A 19,290-nucleotide genomic window follows, 5' to 3' on the forward strand; every position below is an offset into this window, starting at 1 on the left:
AAACTGACTTATTCAAGACGAGGCTTAGAATATACATGCGATTTGTGAAATAAAAGAACAGAATGACAAATTAATCTACCATATTAAAAACATAAGCCAGGCGTGGTGGCACATGCTTATAATCCCAGCATTTGGGAGGCTGAGACAGGAGGATTGTGATTCATGGACAGCCTCAGCTACTTAGTGAGGTCCTTTGCGACTTCGTGAGACCCTGTTTCAAAATAAAGAATAAAAAATAGGGCTGGGGGTGTAGCTCAGAGGTAGAATGCCCCTGGGCTCCATCCCCAGTACCACAAAACAAACAAACAAAAAACACAAGACAAATGACTCCTACACCATGGGCCCCAAAAGGAATACAGTTTCATATTTTATTAAGTTAGGTGTTATGTATCAAATCCTTCTCAAAGTCCAGTTCTGTTTCTAAAAAGAAGAATGAAAACAAAAAGAAACATATGTACCTCTTGCAGCTCCTTTTACTGACTAGTCAATGGTGGTGCTGGACAATGCTGGGGGTTGGTGGCTTCAGAAGAAATGTGTATGAGGGAGGAAATGTCTGAAAAGTTAAGCCAAGCATTATATACCACCTTTTGATAAAAATAAAACCATTGACTAAAGAGAAATGTAACATTTGGAAGGAACGCATAAATGTGTATGAATGCACATATAAATATGGAATAATTTTGTGGAGGGATGGCAAAGATGTTTACAATAAACAGACTTTGAGTTTCAGATGGGCTAATCATCAATGTGAAATTCTGACCAATTACTTTCCAGTTTTAATGAAAATAAATCAAAGGAGAGATCCTGTAAGTAGATTAAACATGAGATCTGTTAAACGTTAGAAACAACTGGCTGAGAGAGAATTTTCTCTCTTGTTCTAAAAATGCCTGTCTGGGTAGCATGATCACCCATAAGTGTAATTTGCCAAATTATTCTACAGGTAAAATAATTACAGTAAAAGAAGTAATAACTGGAAAGTGTTGGTAATGGTTATATCATCAGAAAAACTGACCAAAAAGGAATAATTAGAAATATGATGCCATTTATTAGCATAGTTGAACATGGAAAGTTCTGGAAGAAAATTCCAATTAGTTTTTAGGTAGTAGAGCAAAACTGATTGAGAATGCCAAGATGAGACAGAAAATGTTACAGGCAACAGAAGCTTTGTTCCAGGCAGATTCTGTTTTACTCCCTGAGGCCGACCTTTGATTTAGCAGGTTATACTGGAATAAAGGACTTGTTAAAAATTAAAATCATGCTCTCAAGAAGATGGCTTTTTCCTCCTACGGGAGTTTATTGTCATGTGTTTGGGGAGAGTTAGATTGAAAGGCAATAAACTGTAGGTCCTGTGAGGATTTACAATGAGGGTGGTGCCAGCAATGTTTTTTAAGAGTCACATGCAGACTATACAGCTTGTAGAGTCTTATGTTCCTACATTCATTCTTAAAATGAATTCGCCCTTTCTCTCTCTTATATACACCTTTTATTCTTATTCTGGGGCAAACATTCAGGTTTAGAGGAAACTTCAAAATAAAAACATTTTAATTTTTTAAATTGAGCCGGGCATGGTGGCGCACGCTTGTAATCCCCGCGCTTGGGAGGCAGAGACAGGAGGATCGCGCTGGTTCTAAGCCAGCCTCGCTTGCTTAAGAGACCCTGTTTCCAAATAAAATATAAAAATAGGTCTGGGAGGTGTAGCCCGGAGGTAGAAGGGTTTCCAGGAACCCCAGTACCACACACACACAAAAAAAAAAATTAGAGACTCCATGTGGAATTACAACTCACTTTACCGTCCCTTGTTAGACCTACTTTCAGTTGATATCCTATAGAATGGTGTCACCTCTTTTACTGACAAAATTCTTCAGGTAAAACCATTCTGTGTTTCTTCTTACTTTTAACTTTTACGATGAAAGGCTCATTATGATCCAAATACCGTTTCCAGAAGCCCCTATACGGCCTTTGCAGTGCCAATCTAGACAGTGTTTCTTCTCTTTGTCAATCTTTCTTCCCTCTCCCTTCCCCTTGCCTGTGTGCGCGCGTGTTTGTGTGTCTGTGTCTCCCGTACCCACGCATCAAACACAAGAGAAGCAGACATTTCAAAAGCTGAGCTCCTCTGAGAGGCTGATGGGTAACAGTGGCTCCTCTCTGTCCCACTCCAAATTCCCACACGGTCACCTCTGATCGTCCCCACCCAAGCCCTTCAGCACACCGCAGCGCCACGCCATTCCTATGAGAATCTAAAATGATGGCTTCTAACTTCTAACTCTTGGCATCAAGTTAAATTATACTGTAGCACGCTGGCATCAGTGTGGACCATGGCTATTTTAAAGGAACAAACAGTAAAGTGAAGCAGAAAGACTAGAAATACAAACTGCCTACATGTACCTCTGAAAACAGTAGCTACAGAATTCTCCCTTTTAAAAAAAGGTCAAAGAAGCCGGGCGTGGTGGCGCACGCTTGTCATCCCCGCGCTTGGGAGGCGGAGACAGGAGGATCGCGCAGGTTCGAAGCCGGCCGCACGCGCTGGCTTAGGAGACCCTGTTTCCAAATTAAAAAAAAAAAAAAAAAGTAAAAATAGGTCTGGGAGTATAGCCCGGAGGTAGAAGGGCTTCCAGGAACCCCAGTACCACCATAAATAAATAAATAAATAAATAAATAAATAAATAAATAAATAACCAACCAGGCGTGGCGACACATGTTTAACAATAAATAAATAAATAAATGAATAAGTCAAAGAAATACCGACGTAAGTGAAGTGGATGACCATGTGCTAGCATTACAGTGTGAGACTACAGTGCACCAAAAAGCATATACAACAGCAATTAATTGAAGAAAATGAGGAAATAAAACATTAACAATGCTGCATAGATATTATTCTAAATTTTATTAGCACAATAGCCAGTTGCTGACTTTTAAGTAGACAAACCTCCCTTAGTTATACCATGGACAATTGTTTTAGTTCATCTTTATGTGTTGCATTCTGAAAGGGCCAAACTCTGAAAGAAGATAACAAACTGAAAGTAATGTATAAAATGCTTCGTCCAGCTCCTAGTTATGAAATTAAGTATTACTGCTAACAAGATACACAGGCTCCCTTAACTTTGCTTTTTTGAGGAAATTCATTTTTCCCCATGGCAAGCTGTACTGATAGACTCCAGGCAGGTAGAAAGCAGGGCCAGAACAGAAAGTAAAAGCAACAACAACCTGTCTAAATCACAATAAATTTGAAACACATAAAATTAAATATAGAACAAACACACCATTTCTACTAGTTTTGACATAATACACTTACATTAAAAGGTTGGCTTTTCTAATGTATCCCTGATATTGCAAAATCAGCAATATATTTATAAACAAATTTCCCAGAAATTTCAATAAAGAAAATTCAATGAACAATTATACCCCGGGTCTCAAAAATATCAAGAAAATGTAATCTACAAAGAGAAAATTCAAATGTCAAAATCATTATTTGAGAAGTAGTCTCTATAATGCATTTGCTGAATTCAAAAACTTGAGAAAAAAAGAATTCCAAAAAATGTAACCTAGCTTCATTACCACCTTTCTCATGAGTGCGTCCTCGCAAGTCCTGGCTTCAAGAGTCCTCACATTCCTCCATCACATCTTCCTCCTCCTGTTCTTCTGCATGTAACAATAACCAAAGTTATTAGTCAGAAATGTGTGCATAATTAAGAAAAATCATTTAGCCTATTAAAAACTGAATCTTTTTACCCATAACGCAATAACCACATTATCATGTCATATTGATTGGATAGTCTCCATGAGCAAGTAACACTTAGAGGCAAAACCCAAAGATAAGGTGTCGATTTACATCTTATAGAATGCTTTCTGAGTTTTGAGAGTTAAAATAATATGGGATTTTTATTTGTTTGTTTGTGGTACTTGGGGTTGAACCCAGAGCCATTCTATGCCTGAGGTATACTCCAGCTCTATTTTAATTTTTATTTTCAAGCATGGTCTCACTAAGTTGCAGAGGGCCTCACTAAGTTGCTGAGGCTGGCTTTGAACCTGCAATCCTCCTCCCCCAACCTCCCTAATTATGAATTTAGAGAAAAAATAAGGATAATGATGATGATGACAACGATGATGATGATTTTGCTGATAAGTTTCTAGAAAATAAAGTGAAACAAGAAGTCAATGCTACATTTTGGGTAGGTAAGAGCCAAGTGCCTTTTGTCTCTAGTTGTATGTGTGTCTGGTACTAGGGATTGAATCCGGGGGCATTCTACCCTCAAGCTCTACCCCCAGCCATATTTTTTTATTCTTTATTTTGAAACAGAGTCTCACTAAGTTGCAGAGGGCCTCACTAAGTAGCTGATGCTGGCCGCCAAGCGTGATTCTCTTGTCTCAACCTCTCAACTACTGGGATTATAAATGTGCGCCACCATGCCCAGCTTATTTTTGTTTTATTTATGCACCAGCACGCCCAGCTCCTTTTGTCTCTTTAAAGAGAGGAAGAACTTATGACACTAACAAAAGTTGAATGGGAAATTATTTTTACCCTTAGTGATAAAATTAATAGAAAAGGCAAAATGGACAACAAGGCCAAATACAAGAAGACAATAAAAAGAATCAGGAGAAACCTGCGGAATGTAAAATGGTACAGTGGTTCTGGAAAACAGTCTGGCAGTTCTTCAAAAGGTTATGATAGACCTGGCAACTCCATTCCTGTGTACATACCTGAGAGAAATGCAAACATATATCCACACAAACTTTGTACGCAAATATTTGTATCAGCATTAAATACGTAATAACCAGAAAGTAGACACAATCCATTGAGTGATAAATAGATAAGTAAAATGTGGAAGATCTATACAATGTAATATTATTCAAGAACAAAAAAGAATGGAGTACTGATACAGTTTATGACGTGCTGATTGTAGAAGGTCAGGCGCTAAAGGCTACCAATTTTATGATTCCATTTAAATAAAATATTCAGACGAGGCAAATTCATGGACAGAGAGTAGATTAGTGATTGCCGAGGGATGGGGTTGGGGTTGGAAGAAATGGAGAGTGATGGCTAAACGTTTCATTGGGGGGATGAGAAAAATGTGAATTGATAGCAGTGATGAAGTACAGTTCTGTGGATACGCTATAGACCACTGGACCATACACTATTGATTGATTGATTGATTGATTGATTTTGGTGGTACTGGGGTTCTTGGAAGCCCTTCTACCTCCAGGCTACACTCCCAGGCCTATTTTATACTTTTTTTTAAAATTTGGAAACAGGGTCTCTTAAGCCAGCATGGCTGGCTTCGAACCTGCGCGATCCTCCTGTCTCCGCCTCCCAAGCGTGGGGCTTACAAGCATGCGCCACCACGCCCGGCTGACTATATACTTTAAATGGGTGAATTATCAGGCATTACTGAACAGGAATCCCACAAATAACTTATGTCCACATCTTTCCTAATTCTTGGAACTTATGAATTTTACCTTATTTTGGAAAAGGGGCTTTGTAGGTGCAATTAAACTAAGAATCTTGAGATGAGGAGCTCATACTGGAAGGCCCTAAATTCAGTAACAAGCACCCTTAAAAGAAAAACACAAAGGGAAACTCAGTAACACAGAGGGGGGGGGCAAAGTGAGGATAGCAAAGGGCGCAGTGATGTGGCCCCAAAGCAAGGCAGGCCAGAGCTGGCAGCGGGGGCGCCCTGCAGCTCCAGGCAGAGCCAGGGCTGCTGGTGACCTTGGCCTTGACGAGGGCAGACTTCCAGCCTCAGAACTGTGGGATCTGTTTGGGGGACTTTTAATGGCAACCCGAGGAAGCTAATGTGGGTACATAAATTATACCTCGAGGCGGTTCTTAATAAAATAAAAGAATCAACTGAATAATTGAGGCCAGGTGACTTGAAGCTTCAGAGGGCAACGTGAGAAATGTAGTGATATTGTCAAGAAATGGAAAATAAATATGAAACAAGATGCAGAGGAGGCTGGGACAGGTGTGAAGTGAACCACAGTGAGATGAGGAAGGACGAGCCCCTGCCTTCCTCAGGCTCCCCCTCTCTGGGGAGCGCGCTGTTTGCCGGGTCAGAGGACGACCACTCGGCTGAAATACATCTCCCATCTCCTCAGTCTCCAACACTATATTCATTTTGCCCTGCTATAGCAATCTGTTTAAATGCATGCCTTCATCAATAAGATGAAATGCTAAAGAGTCGTGATTATGTCCTAGTCATTTTATAATCTAGCATGAAAGTCCTCATCTGAGGGAAATTTTGCTTCCAGTTAACACTTGGCAATATTTAGAAGCATTTTTCTTTGTCATAACCTCAGGGAGCACTACTGGTCTCTACAGAGCAGATGCCACAAATTCAGTCAAGCATCTTACGATGCACAGAACAGCCCTCCACGACTAAGAAATGTCTAGCTCAAAATGTTGATAGTACTGAGGTTGAAAACCCCTGTCCTGGAACTTGGGGGACCATGTAAAAAGGAGTAGAAACTCGTGAAATGTTTGTGGGGTGAATCTGTTGATGAATGCATGGTGAGTAGGTACATGGGCAGATGGAGAGCTGGATGGATGCACGCATGGATGGGTGACAATGAATGATGGATAAATAAGAGAGAGCCCTGAAGGAGTCATTGTAAAGCATTAACTTCACCACAGAATCAACTTTGCAACTCGGTGAGACCCTGTTTCAAAAATAAAGAATGAAGAATAGGGCTGGGGGTGTAGCGCGGAGGTCTAATGCCCTTGGGTCCTATTCCCAGCACTTCAAAAAAATATTTTTATGTTGCTTGAGGAGTTGAGGGAGTTTTTGAGGAGGGTACTGGGAGTTGAACCCAGGGGCACTCTACCACTGAGCTATATACACAACCCTTTTTATTTTTTATTTTTAAACAGTGTCTCACTAAGTTGCCCAGGCTGGCTTCAAACCTCAATCTTCCTGTCTCAGCCTCCCAAGTACTGGGATACAGGCGTGACTCACCATGCCCAGCTACAGAGCTCTCATGTTGGCCTGCTCTTACTTACATCATTCGTGACTTGTAAATATACCTCCTGTCCTACTCTACTTTAAATGGCAGTATCTTTATATGGAGATGGTCCTAAGAAGTATTCGCCAAAATACGTGCTATCTAAGCCTCACCTGTTGTTGGACTCTCTGGAGGGCTGGGTTCCAGATGCTGGTCTTCTGTTGAAAGGCCCACCTCAACTGCATAGAGTGGGTCATCCAAGAATGAAGGCCTCTTCAGCCTCCCAATGCCAAGAGTCTTTGACATAAAATAGTCTTCAGCGTCATCAATAGCCTCGTCCTTGGAAAGCGTGAGAAATTTCAGGTTCTCTGTTTCGGCGGCAACAGCTTCTGGCATGTAGCGCCCGGCCAAGGCTCCAGTGAGGCGGGGGCCTTTAGGAGCTTCACAGTCTGCATCTTCCAGTGTCTCTGCATCTTCCTCCTCAGTTCCTTGGGCCTCTGCTCCTGACTTGCTTAGCGATCCAGAAAGGACAGATCTGGACAGCTGAGGGAACCCAGGAGCTACGTCTTGAGTGGCTTCGTTTTCTCTTTCCAAGGAACGCCTGCCAGTGGGTGTTTGCTTGAATGTGCACTCATCCAGAAGACACCTTAACTGTTCCTCAGAGAGAAGAGGCGTGGAATCTAACTGATGAAACAAAAGTTTTCATAGTAAATCAACTGAGTGAACATGTTTATTTTTGGTAAGCTTCTAGTGATGCACAGTAAATACATGTACCAGTAAACCCTTTATATGACAATGCAAATAGGAAAATAAACTATCTTAAAGTATCTTAAAATGTAGAGGAAATGTACAGCAGCCCTAGAGAACAAGTTTAGACTCAATGGTGCACACTCTCATCTGGGTGGGGGGGATGGTGGGAATCCTACAGCACTGATGAAAATGAATTACTACCCCCACATTAATCTCTAACAGCCTCTGTACACCTAGAAGTGGCTGGGCTGAACTGGAGGTGTTAGAAAAGCACCTTTGATCTTAAAATTCTTGGGTCATCAAACAGAGCAGTAAGCAATCAACTCTTTGATAAACCACCAGGAGTTCTATCATGATCCCCAGGAGGTGTTCTCTCTCTACTCACTCTTCAGCATGAACTCCACTGGCACCCAATTCTGAGGCAGAGGGGAAATCTAAGATAAACAGGGCAGACAGCACCTGCCCCAAGAGAGTCACCACTCCTATGTCTGTCCGCAGCTTTCAGCAAAAAATACTCCTGAACACAGAGCAGGGAGAGTGAAGCGGGGACATTCTGAGATGTGTAGCTGCTTGGAAGCTACAGGGCTGGGCAGGGGCCAGGATTCCAGGAGTAATGTGTTTGGGGAGAAGGATTTGATCATATGTATTTGGTCTTTGCTTTAAAGATGATCAGGGCTATATGTTTCAAGCAAGACCTTAAGGATTTAAAAACACATTTTCCTTGCAGTGATCATCTCAGGAAATAAATCAAAATGGACAGAATGAAAAGTAGGGGGCCACGTTCTACAAGAATTGAACTGCATACCACTTAAGTTTCAACAGTCTTAAAAAGGAATAGTATTAAGGTATATTAAAACACAATGAAAAACTATTTCTCCTCCTCTAATGAGCCAGCGTCTCCCTTGATTTACACACTGGATTATCTAGGAAAACACTAATCCTCCTGAAAAGAGGAATAAATTATCTGCAAACAAGAAGTCCCCATAAGAAAGCTTCATAATTTCTTGCGATGACCTTAATTTCTTCTTCAGCAAAGCAAAATGACACTATTGGCCTCTTTTGAAAGAATACAATAAGAGACCACTAAATAGTCTATATTTGTGAAGTACTGGGGTGGAGGAGCTGTTATTGCCACTGTTATAGTTAACTCTCTCTCCATTATTATGTAATGCTTCTCATGCAGCTAATAAAAATGGTATCTAAGACAAGTTTTGCAAGTTTCAAAAATGTATCATGTGCTTTAAAATTTTATTTCACTTAGCCTACGTTAAAATCCACTGTGTCAAATGTCACTATGAGTTTGAGAATAATGAAAAAAATTGTCTGGAAATTTACTCTTAGTAATTATCTGGAACTCACAATTCAGGTAACTCATCCTAAAAGTAAAGATACCTTTCGAGGAATAGTTAAATGATACATCGGTGAATCCTGCTTTTAATCATTAAACACTTCAGGCATCGAAATGTGGTATTTATCCATTGGCAAGAGCATCTCCTTCCTTCTACTTCGTAAACCTAGTTGGCTAGGAAATGACAACAATCCTTGCAGAGCATTAGGTACTTAAAGTATACTTTCAAACTTTGCTTATCTAAAACTAATGATAATGAGTAAACAATTCAGAAAGAGCCCACTGAGCATCATCCTCATTAAACTACCTCACCAAAGGCTTATCGTTAATAATTTTCCAAACATTAAAAAAAAATCAGTCCATATTGGACCAGGAGGGCAAAGGATTATGGAAAGAAAATCCCTAGGGGAACAAGGGGTGCGGGAAAAGATTGGCAAACTATCTGATATGTGTAATTACCTCCAAAAATAATACTGATAGGATAGATGCTGGTGGCTCTGAAGATGTGGCGAGATACACAAAAACAAAGCAAGAAAAGGCAAAGCAATTCTGAACTCTGGGAAGAACAAAAAGTTGTATAAAAGGAAAGACAGCACATTCAGAGATACAGAAAACCACACAGCAGGAAAATGAGATAAATATTAATTCTGAGACAAACAAAAACATAAGAAAGAACACAGGATACCATTGCTTCTACTGTGAACAATATTTATACAGTCACCATAATGCAAATACTGATACTTATGGTAACCAAAAATTATGATTTAATAATTTTTAGGGAAATGAAGGAAGAGAAAAAAGTGCTGGGGTAACAAGGTTAAATTTTTGGCTACTATTTCAAGATCCCAATGCACAATGTCAAAAATAACTAATAAGTACATTATTAAAACAATATGGAGGTCAATATTAGGGGGAAAATCTAAAGGAATTATAAGCGGCTGGTGCTAGAGAACAAGTCAAGGGGTCGAGAAATCTGAGTGAAGGAGTTGCCATTTTTGTTTAAAACATTTTAAAGCCAGGCATGATGGTGCACTCTTATAATCCCAGTGCTTGAGAGGCTGAGACAGGAGGATCCAGGTTCGTGGCCAGCCTCAGCCACTTAGTGAGGCTTTCCACAAGTTAGTGAGACCTTATTTCAAAATAAATTTTAAAAACAGGTTGGGGGTGTAGCTCAGAGGTAGAATGCCACTGGGTTTGATTCCCAGCACCACACACACACACACACACAAAAAAAAAAAAAACCATTTTAATCCAACTTTTTCTTTAACTTTTATTACTATGATAAAAATTTTAATTCACTTAAAACATAAAATACAAGTCATTTAACTGTATTTTTAATTTTTTCAATAAAATTTCTCACTCTGCACCAGAGTCAATTAAAGATGGATCAAAGACTTGGAAATTAGACCAGAGACTTGAGGCTCCTTGAAGAGGGCATAGGTCCAACACTGCAACACACAGGCACAGGTAAAAACTTTCTCAACTAGATCCCAAAGGCACAACAAACTAAAAGGTCGATCAATACATGGTATTGCATGAAACTGAAGAGCTTCTCTACAGCAAAGGAAACTATCAAGAACCTCAACAGAGAGCCAACAGAATGAGAGATTTTTGCCACCTACTCCTCCGATAGAGGACTAATATCTAGACTATACAGAGAACTCAAGAAACTCAGCATTAAGAAAACAAATAACCCAATCAAAAAAAAATGGGCAAGTGAACTAAATAGACACTTCATGAAAGAAGAAACTCAAATGGCCAATAAATTCATGAAAAAATTCTCAACATCACTGGCAATCAGAAAGATGCAAATCAAAACTACCCTGAGATTTTACCTAACTTCAACTAGAATGACAATCATTCAAAACACAAACAACAACAGATGCTGGCGAGGATGTGGAGAAGTGGGAACTCTACTACATTGTTGGTGGGACTGCAAATTAGTGCAACCACTTTGGAAAACAGTATGGAGGATCCTCAGAAGGATAGGAAAGAACTTATCATATGATCCGGCAATACCACTTCTGGGTATCTACCAGAAGAATGGAAACCAAACTACCAAACTAACACAGGTTTATCTATGTTCACAGCTGCACAATTCACAATTGCCAAACTATGGAAGCAGCCAAGATGTCCATCAACAGATGGATGGGTCACAAAATTATGGGATATGTACACAGTGGAATTTCACTCAGCCATAAAGAAAAGCACAATTATATCACTTACGGGAAAATGAATGGAACTGGAGGACATTATGCTAAGTGAGATTAGTCGTCACAAAACAAAAAGTCGGATGTTCTCCCTAATATGTGAAAGCTAAGGAGAAAATGGGTCATAGGAGGAGCTCTTAAATGAGCAAATAAGGGGACCTAACTCAAGGTATGGGAGGGGGGAAGAGGGAAATTCTCTAATGTTCATGATGTACATTAACAAACATATCAAAGTCAATCACTAAGCCAAACATGGGAAGAGGGGGGAAGGGGCAGGAATTGGGCAAGGGCTAATTGGGTGGTATGTGCATGTATGCCTCCACCATCTTGTACTCCATTAAGATGCATGACTACAATGTACCAATAAAATATTTAAATTAAATATTAAATTAAGTGAATTAAAATATTTTAATTCACTTAAAACATAAATATAGGTCATTTGATTGTATTTTTAATTTTTCAATAAAATTATAAAATAAAAATCTGAAATATTTAAATTCCAAACTAATTTTATCTTTGGACATCAGAAGTAGATCCAAGTTTCATTGGACCAAACATCTTGAAGCAAGAGGAGAGCATTTCTTAAAAAATATATATACAAAATTAAAATATAAAGTTAGATACAAGGTCACAACAAATTGCTAGGGTCTTGGAGAGTGAAGTCCATCTCTTCCAGTATCTCCTTAGGTCACTGACCAGAAATGCTTATAGAAATGTCTGCTGATGCAAGCTGCTTTCCTCCCCCCACGCCAAAGCTCACAAGACTGAGGACTCCTGACATTGAAGCTTCACTGGCTTTATAGTAAATCTGCTTCTGAGTAGTTTGAGATAAAATAAAACACATGTATTTCAGCCTGTGTATACACAAGAACTGTAATCACCCTGATCCTCATGGGGGAAGCAGCCTGATTGGAAAGAAAACACAGATGCCTAGAACCTGGGCTTTTATCCCTGCGTCACCTTGAGCGTGTTACTCATGTCCATCTGTGAGATGAGAAATTCAAGAGAATCTCTACCTTCTCACTCTAAAACTGCTTTCTATGAACAACTACTCCAAAATGGAATAACAGGCTACACAAGGCTCTGGGTTCAATCTCCAGCACCACCAAAACAATAAAATAAAAATAAACAAAATAAAGGAAGGGATAAACTTTTCTATGGACATTAGAGGGTAACCTGGGTAGAATTATAAAAAAAAAACAATTAAGAAAAGGAGAACTTTTGTTTCTTTAGCTTCTTCACAATATCAGTGATGAATTTTAATAAAAATTATCTTAGAGCATAAGTAAAAGTAAATAAAATATATTAAGCCCCCAAATTAAGCTTACTACAGTGTTTCTAGGTGTTGACACAGATCAGAAACTTTGACAGAACCTATTTTTGTCATCTTGATTTCTAGCAGAGCTTTGTCCACAGTAAAAGCTCAGCAAATGACTATTATGAAAAGCAAATGAGCTAAGCATGAGCACAGTGTTTTGTTAAGTACTATGTCAATATAAGTTATTTACAAATGCCGTAGGAGCCTAAACTAGGGCGCTATCACAAGCATCTCTAGCCACTCCCACAGTTAAGGGATTATAACAGTCTTCCTCCAGATTGCTCTGGACACTCCTGAGCTCCATAAATGATCCACTCACTGTGCGAGCAGTCAGTTGACCATCTTTTGAATAAACAAGCTGTTATTCTTACTATTCCTGTCCTTCGTACGATCCAGCACAGTACATCTCAGTCGTCATTTCTCCCGATCAGAACCCAGTCTATGTTCTCTCTTTATATTATGCCCCTCTCTGCCCTCTTATGGATCTTCCTTCTTATTTTAACCAATAAACACGTGGTTCATAATCAAGGAGTAAATGTGTTGGATATTTCCATCAGTAAAAGCAAACAATACATTTGTGGTGTTCATTTTCATGCATCTTGCTGGTCTTGTTGGCACATCGGTTAAGGTTTTACAGAAGAGTAATAACTACCATTTATTAAACTTACAATCTCATTAAATCTGAGTACTCATCGAATAGTTAATTGAAATATAAAATAAAACTACTTGTCAGAAAATATTCACTTGTGGGTAGAATATTAATTTTTTTGTTAAATAAATTTTTATTGGTGCATTGTAGTCATACATTGATTAAGTACCTTCTCTAAGCCAGATATTGCTATATGCATATTACATGTATAAATTCCTTTCACTCTTGCAAACTAAGGCACCAAGAAATTAAGTAACCTGTCCACAGCCACGCAGCACTAAGCGGTGGCCTTGGGACTTGAACACACGCTGTCTGGGTGCAGGGGCTGTGTGCCTGCCACAAGGCTATACTGCCTCTCACTGAAATGAGTTCTCCCTCTACCACTCTCCACGTGTCCTCTTTTGGGTCTTTTCTGATCATTCTCTCAGATAAAATAAAAATTCTTCCTGCACTTAACTTTGAACTTTTTTACCCAAACTAGCTTTGTGTTTTAGGAAAACTTACGCAGTGTCCGCTCTTTCTGTTTATTAAAAAAAAGAAGGAGAAGGCAGCCAGAGCTCCATTTCTAGGGTGTCCACTGTTTATACTTCTCCACCCAGATAAATACCAGTTTGGTGCAGGAGCTAAACCTGATGAGGCCAGCAACTTGTAATTGCTGGAGATGGAAACAGACCGTGGATTCTCACTCTCATTCCTGCCTTCTCGGGTCCTCTGCTGTATGTCCGAGTTTCCTCAGCCATAAAAACCTCCAGTTATGTGGGCAATGGGTTTGTTGACAGGGCAATCAAAATTATGTCTTTAGTGCAAACAATCAGAAAGTTCACCATCGTAAACCGGCAAAGGCAATGGTAGTCTTTGATGGAAACTTATGTCAGGTTTTTCCCAGAGTTTGTAAAGACCCACCCTATAAAACCAATACCATTATCACAAGGGATGAAAGGGTGGAAAACCAGAATGTTCTAAATGACTAACAATAAGAGTATGGATGTAAATAGCTTTTAGTGACACCTAGTTCTATTTCAAAATGAACAACTAGAAGGCATTCCACCCTCTGCTTAATTACCAAGATATAAGTTTACAACTCTTATATAAGGTTGCAACTATTGCTGATAATACCTATGAAGTAGTTTATATTACTCAAGGCTTTGGCTATAAGGAACAAAAACTCTTATCTAAGGGAAAAAAAAAGAGGTGATGGGGTGAGAGCTGTTGTAGGATGTCATTTCATGTACACCAATAAACAGGAAATAAAGCAACAACAGGCTTTTCAGAATCTACAACTGAGAAGCCACCAGAAACTAAGTCCACATATTCTATCACTATCTTGCTGGATCCCTGTGGGCTCTTAACTCACTGCTCGCCTGATGCACACTCCTCTCTGCAAAATTACTTTCTCTGCTTATTATTTCTGTTTTCTCACAACCTCAACTTACCTATATAGCATGAACAGTAAGAATTTCGCACCCACCAATCACTGCTTATAGACACTATGTCCTTTAGCTCAAATTTTCACCAAAATACTTCATTGGTCACTGACAAAATTGATGGACATTTGTCCAATCAATGATAGCAAAGATCATATAATACAAATACGGCCACCCAAGTCCATGATTCTGTGGGGATATTGATTTGTAGGAATGATTTCAAAAAAAAAAAAAAAAAAGTATGAGAGGGGCAGGGACTGAATGAAGTTATGTAGTCAACTAAAAGACTAGCAATCAAGATGTTTCCAAACTTACAATCTCATTAAATCTGAGTACTCATTGAATAGTTAATTGAGATATAAAATAAAACTACTTGTCAGAAAATATTCACTTGTGGATAGAATATTAATTTTTTTGTTAAATAAATTTTTATTGGCGCATTGTAGTCATACATCTTAATGGGATTTAAAAAAAAAAAACTTGTGGAGATATATGCGCACACATTACCCAATCAGTTCCTAACCCAATCCCTAACCCTTCCCTCCCCCTCCCTCCTTCCCATGCTTGGTTTCCTGATTAACTTTGATATGTTTGGGTTTTTTTCTTCCATATATGGTCAAGTTATTTTTGACAAGGGTTCCAAGAACATTTGGTGAAGGAAATAATAATCTTTTCACTAAATATTGTTGAAAAATAATAACTACATGAAAAAGAATAAAATTGGGCCCTTACCTAACACCATATACAAATATTAACTCAAAATAGATAAAAGACCTAAATGTAAATCTTAAGACTATAAACTTTTAGAAGAAAACCAGGGTCATAAGGCTTTACAACATTGAAATTGGCAGTGATTTCTCAGATATGATTCCAAAGGCACAGGAAACAAAAGAATAAACAAACAAACTTCATAAAAATAGAAAAATATTGTACATCCAAAGACAATGTAAACAGAATTAAAAGTTACTGATAGAATGGGATAAAATATTTCCAAATGCTATATCTGAAGGTATATTAATATTCCAAATAGAAATCCTAAAAATTAGCAACAATAAAAGCAAACAATACAATTTAGAAATATGTAAAAAACTCAAATAGATAATGAATCTCCAAAGATTGTTATATGACCAATAAACACATGAATATCACTCATCATTATCATAATATAACTAATCATTAAGGAAATACAAATAAAAACTATAGTGAAATACTACTTCACATTTGTTAGGATGGCTGCTTAACATGAATTACCTTGCTCCAGCCCTTTACCTTGAGTTTGTTCCTATCTTTACTTGTAAAGTGTGTTTCTTATAAGCAGCAGATGGATAGATTCTCATTTTTAATTCATTTTGCCACTTTGTCTTTTTATGAGGGAATTGAGGCCATTTACATTCAGTGCGATTACTGAGAGATAACTTTTAATTCCTAACATGTTAAGATTTTATTTCTGTTTGACATACTGTTTATTCTTCTTTGCTTAGTTGTCTGATGGATGGAAAATCTTGTTTCTCTGGTTTTGGTGTATATTACCTATTTCTTCTTTGTAGTTAATCTCTTTGAGTATTTTCTCTAGTGCTGGTTTTGAAGACATAAATTCCTTCAGTTTCTGTTTGTCATGGAAGCATCTTATTTCCCCATCTAATTTGATAGATAATTTATCTGGGTAGAAAATTTTTGGCTGGAAGTTGTTTTCTTTCAGAGTTTGGAATATGTTACTCCAAGCCCTTCTGGCTCTCATGACTTGGTTTGGGAAGTCTGGAGTGATTCTAATTGGTTTGCCTCTGAATGTCACTTGGCCTTTTGTTTTTGTTGCCTTTAAGATTCTCTGCTTAGCTTCCACATTGGTCATTTTGACAATTATGTGGAATAGGGAACCTTTTCTCTGATCCTGTCTAAAGGGAGTTCTATAAGTTTCCTGGACCCATGTATCGACCTCTTGTTCTATGTCTGGAAAATTCTCTGTCACTATTTCTTTGAAGAGATTATTGATCCCTTTGGTTTCACCTTCTTTTCCCTCCTCTATTCCAATAATTCTTAGGTTAGCTCTCTTAAAATGGGCCCATATTTCTTCAATGTCAGATTCTTGCTCTCTGATTTTTTTTCTAAGTTATAAATTATGCATTTGTTTTTGGAGTGATTATCTTCTAGGAGCAAGATTCTATTCTCCATGTGGTGTAATTGATTGTTTATAGTTTGAATTGATGCCTTTACTTCAATGATTGCATTCTTTATTTCTTTTAAACTCTCTTGAAATTCCTTTCAAAAGTCCTGTATTATTTCTACAGTTATATTCCTGATTTGATCTTCTGGAGATCTCTGAATTTCTGTGTTATCAGGTTCTGATATTATGGGGTTGTGGGCATTCATTGCTCTATCGTTGTTCCTCTTTCCCATGATTTCAGAAGTTTGTGCCTTCTCTGGCTTCTTCCCTGGGTCACCACGACTTCACTTAGGGTGCTCTGGATCTCAAGTTTGTGGTAATCTCAGCCGCCACTACTCCTTTACTGAGTTGTATCATAACGACTCAGACTCAGGGAGTTAATCGAGGCTGCGTGAGACCGTGGGTGTGCCAGGCTGGGCGTTTTCCCACAGGGAGCTGTGACTAGGGTGTGGTATCTTTGCCACCACTACTCCTTCACTGGGTTGGACTGCAAAATCTCAGACCCAGAGAGATTATCAAAGCTTTGCAAGTCCTTGGGGGTGCAGTGCTGGGATTTCTCCTGTAGGGGCCGCAATTTCACTTAGAGTTATTGTGTGTGCTGATCTGGAGCTGTCCCGGGCTTGGTGAACTCACCGCCGCTGCTGGCAATATGGCGCTGCTGCCATGCCCTCGGCCGTGAGGCTGGCCTATTTCTTTTCTGGTTTTGAGCTCCTTTCTGAGTCCCTGGAAGGGATGATGCGCTTGGCCACTGGGAGTTTTAGATGTTCTTTAAACTGAAAGAACTGCTGAATTACACTGGAATGATCCACAGCTGCTCACTTCAGCTCCTTAATTACCTTTTCTCTCTGGAGCCTGGTGCTGTGAGGCATGATGGAGCCGGTGCAGCCCCGCAATGCGAGCTGGTTTCTTTTCTGGTCTCTGGTTGTTCTTCTAGTCTTCTTTTTCTCTGTCCCTTGTGTTTACATTTTTTATTTCTCTGCTGCTAGTGTTTTCTGGCTATGAAAAGCACTGATTTTGTGGCAAAAGAGATCGAGTATTAGCAGGACTCGTAAACGCTGCTTTTCTCAGTCACCATCTTCCCGGAAGTCTCTTAAAATAATTTCAGTTGGACTACAGAGTAGCAGTTGAAATGTCTATAGGCTCATATAGGAGCAAGAGGAGGATTCTATCACTTCCTAAGGCCCCTTTAGATTAAACAAATTTTAAAAATCATGTAGAATTATTAGTGCCTTTGTTTGTTTGTTTGTTTGTTTGTTTGTTTGTTTGTTTAAAAACAGGATCTTGATAAATTGCTCAGGGTTGCCTCAAACTTGAGATATCTTTTTTCAGCTTCCCAAGTACTGGAGAGGCAGGTACCACATGCCTGGCTTGTGTTCATTTTAATTCCTGCACCCAATGATACTAAGGGGTCAGAGAAGGAATGGACTTTTTCTTCCTACTTCTCATTTCTCCCCTCCTTACACTACCTATTCTATTCTTCTACCTTTCACTCTTACACTGAACTTACCCCAACTATATAAAAGCAAGTTGAGTGGATACACAGCTCTTAGGAGGCCACACTAGGGCCAAGAGTCCTGGGAGACAGGGATGATCTGCCATATTTCAGAGGTTGTCTGGCCAGAAGAGAACCTGAACTCTAGTCAAAAGGAAAACAAAGGTCATCGCCAGAGAAACTATGTAAAACATTAGGAGCGAGGGTTGGGGCAAGGCTATAAACAGGAAAGTGAGTCAGCCTCCAGGTCCAAAGCTGGGAGGATCTGAGGAAAGAATACCACTGAGTGTGAAGTAGGTCAAGTCCACTTTTATGCATGAATGTGGCAATGGTATTGGAAGCCTGGTATTATGCACTGAGCACATCAAATTGACTCTGCAGAACCAGGCACCACCCTTGCCCACACCACCTCCTTCCCTGCACAGCTGGCTGGGTAGGGGGTTCTCCTGGTGAGAGAGCACTGTGCCCCTGAGCATCCTATGGTGGTTCTTTTTCTGTGGTCTTGATGGTAGGGCTGGTTCCATGGCATCAGAAATCCATGTTTTCTGTTTCTATCCACTAGGATGAGAGGAGTAGGTTCCAGCAGGGCCCCAGTATGTAGGATGAGGATGCAAATGGGTGGGAAGAGCTGGAGGTGGGAGCTGGGATTCTCAACTCTGCAATGTGAACAGGGGCTGGGATCTCAGCTCAGCTGATGACATAGTCAGAAGGGTGCAGACATTTGCAGAGAAGAGCTAGACCAACTTTACCACTTTGCTAGCAGGGTGACCCTTAAAAAGAGACTAATTTTTCCACTTTGGGAGACAGTTCCCATTTGAGGAGTGCCAGCAGCTACTGGTTTCCAGCAGTAGAGACAGTGAGTCCACTTGGATCAGATCCCCTTTGTTCTGAGCAAGTGGCCGGAATGGGCCTTTTGCCATGTGTCTATCACTTCCTTTCCTAAAACTAGGCTGAGGTTCCAGCTATACAGTGGAGGGAGTCTGGCACTCTGCCCCATATTCC

General features: G+C 39.5%; 1 protein-coding gene across 1 annotated transcript in view; it reads right to left on the reverse strand.

Annotated features, from left to right (window-relative positions):
- Nucleotides 1-3,592: 3,592 nt before the first annotated feature.
- FSIP1 (fibrous sheath interacting protein 1) overlaps nt 3,593-19,290 on the reverse strand; it is a gene marked incomplete at both ends in the record, with an annotated part of 168,353 nt that continues 152,655 nt past the window's right edge. The window contains 2 exons of the mRNA XM_080707946.1: nt 3,593-3,639; nt 7,110-7,620. Coding sequence (XP_080564072.1) covers nt 3,593-3,639; nt 7,110-7,620 — 558 coding nt within the window. The remainder of the gene's footprint in view (nt 3,640-7,109; nt 7,621-19,290) is intronic.

Source organism: Muscardinus avellanarius (genome assembly GCF_963383645.1).
Source record: "Muscardinus avellanarius genome assembly, chromosome: 12".
Lineage (NCBI taxonomy): Eukaryota > Metazoa > Chordata > Mammalia > Rodentia > Gliridae > Muscardinus > Muscardinus avellanarius.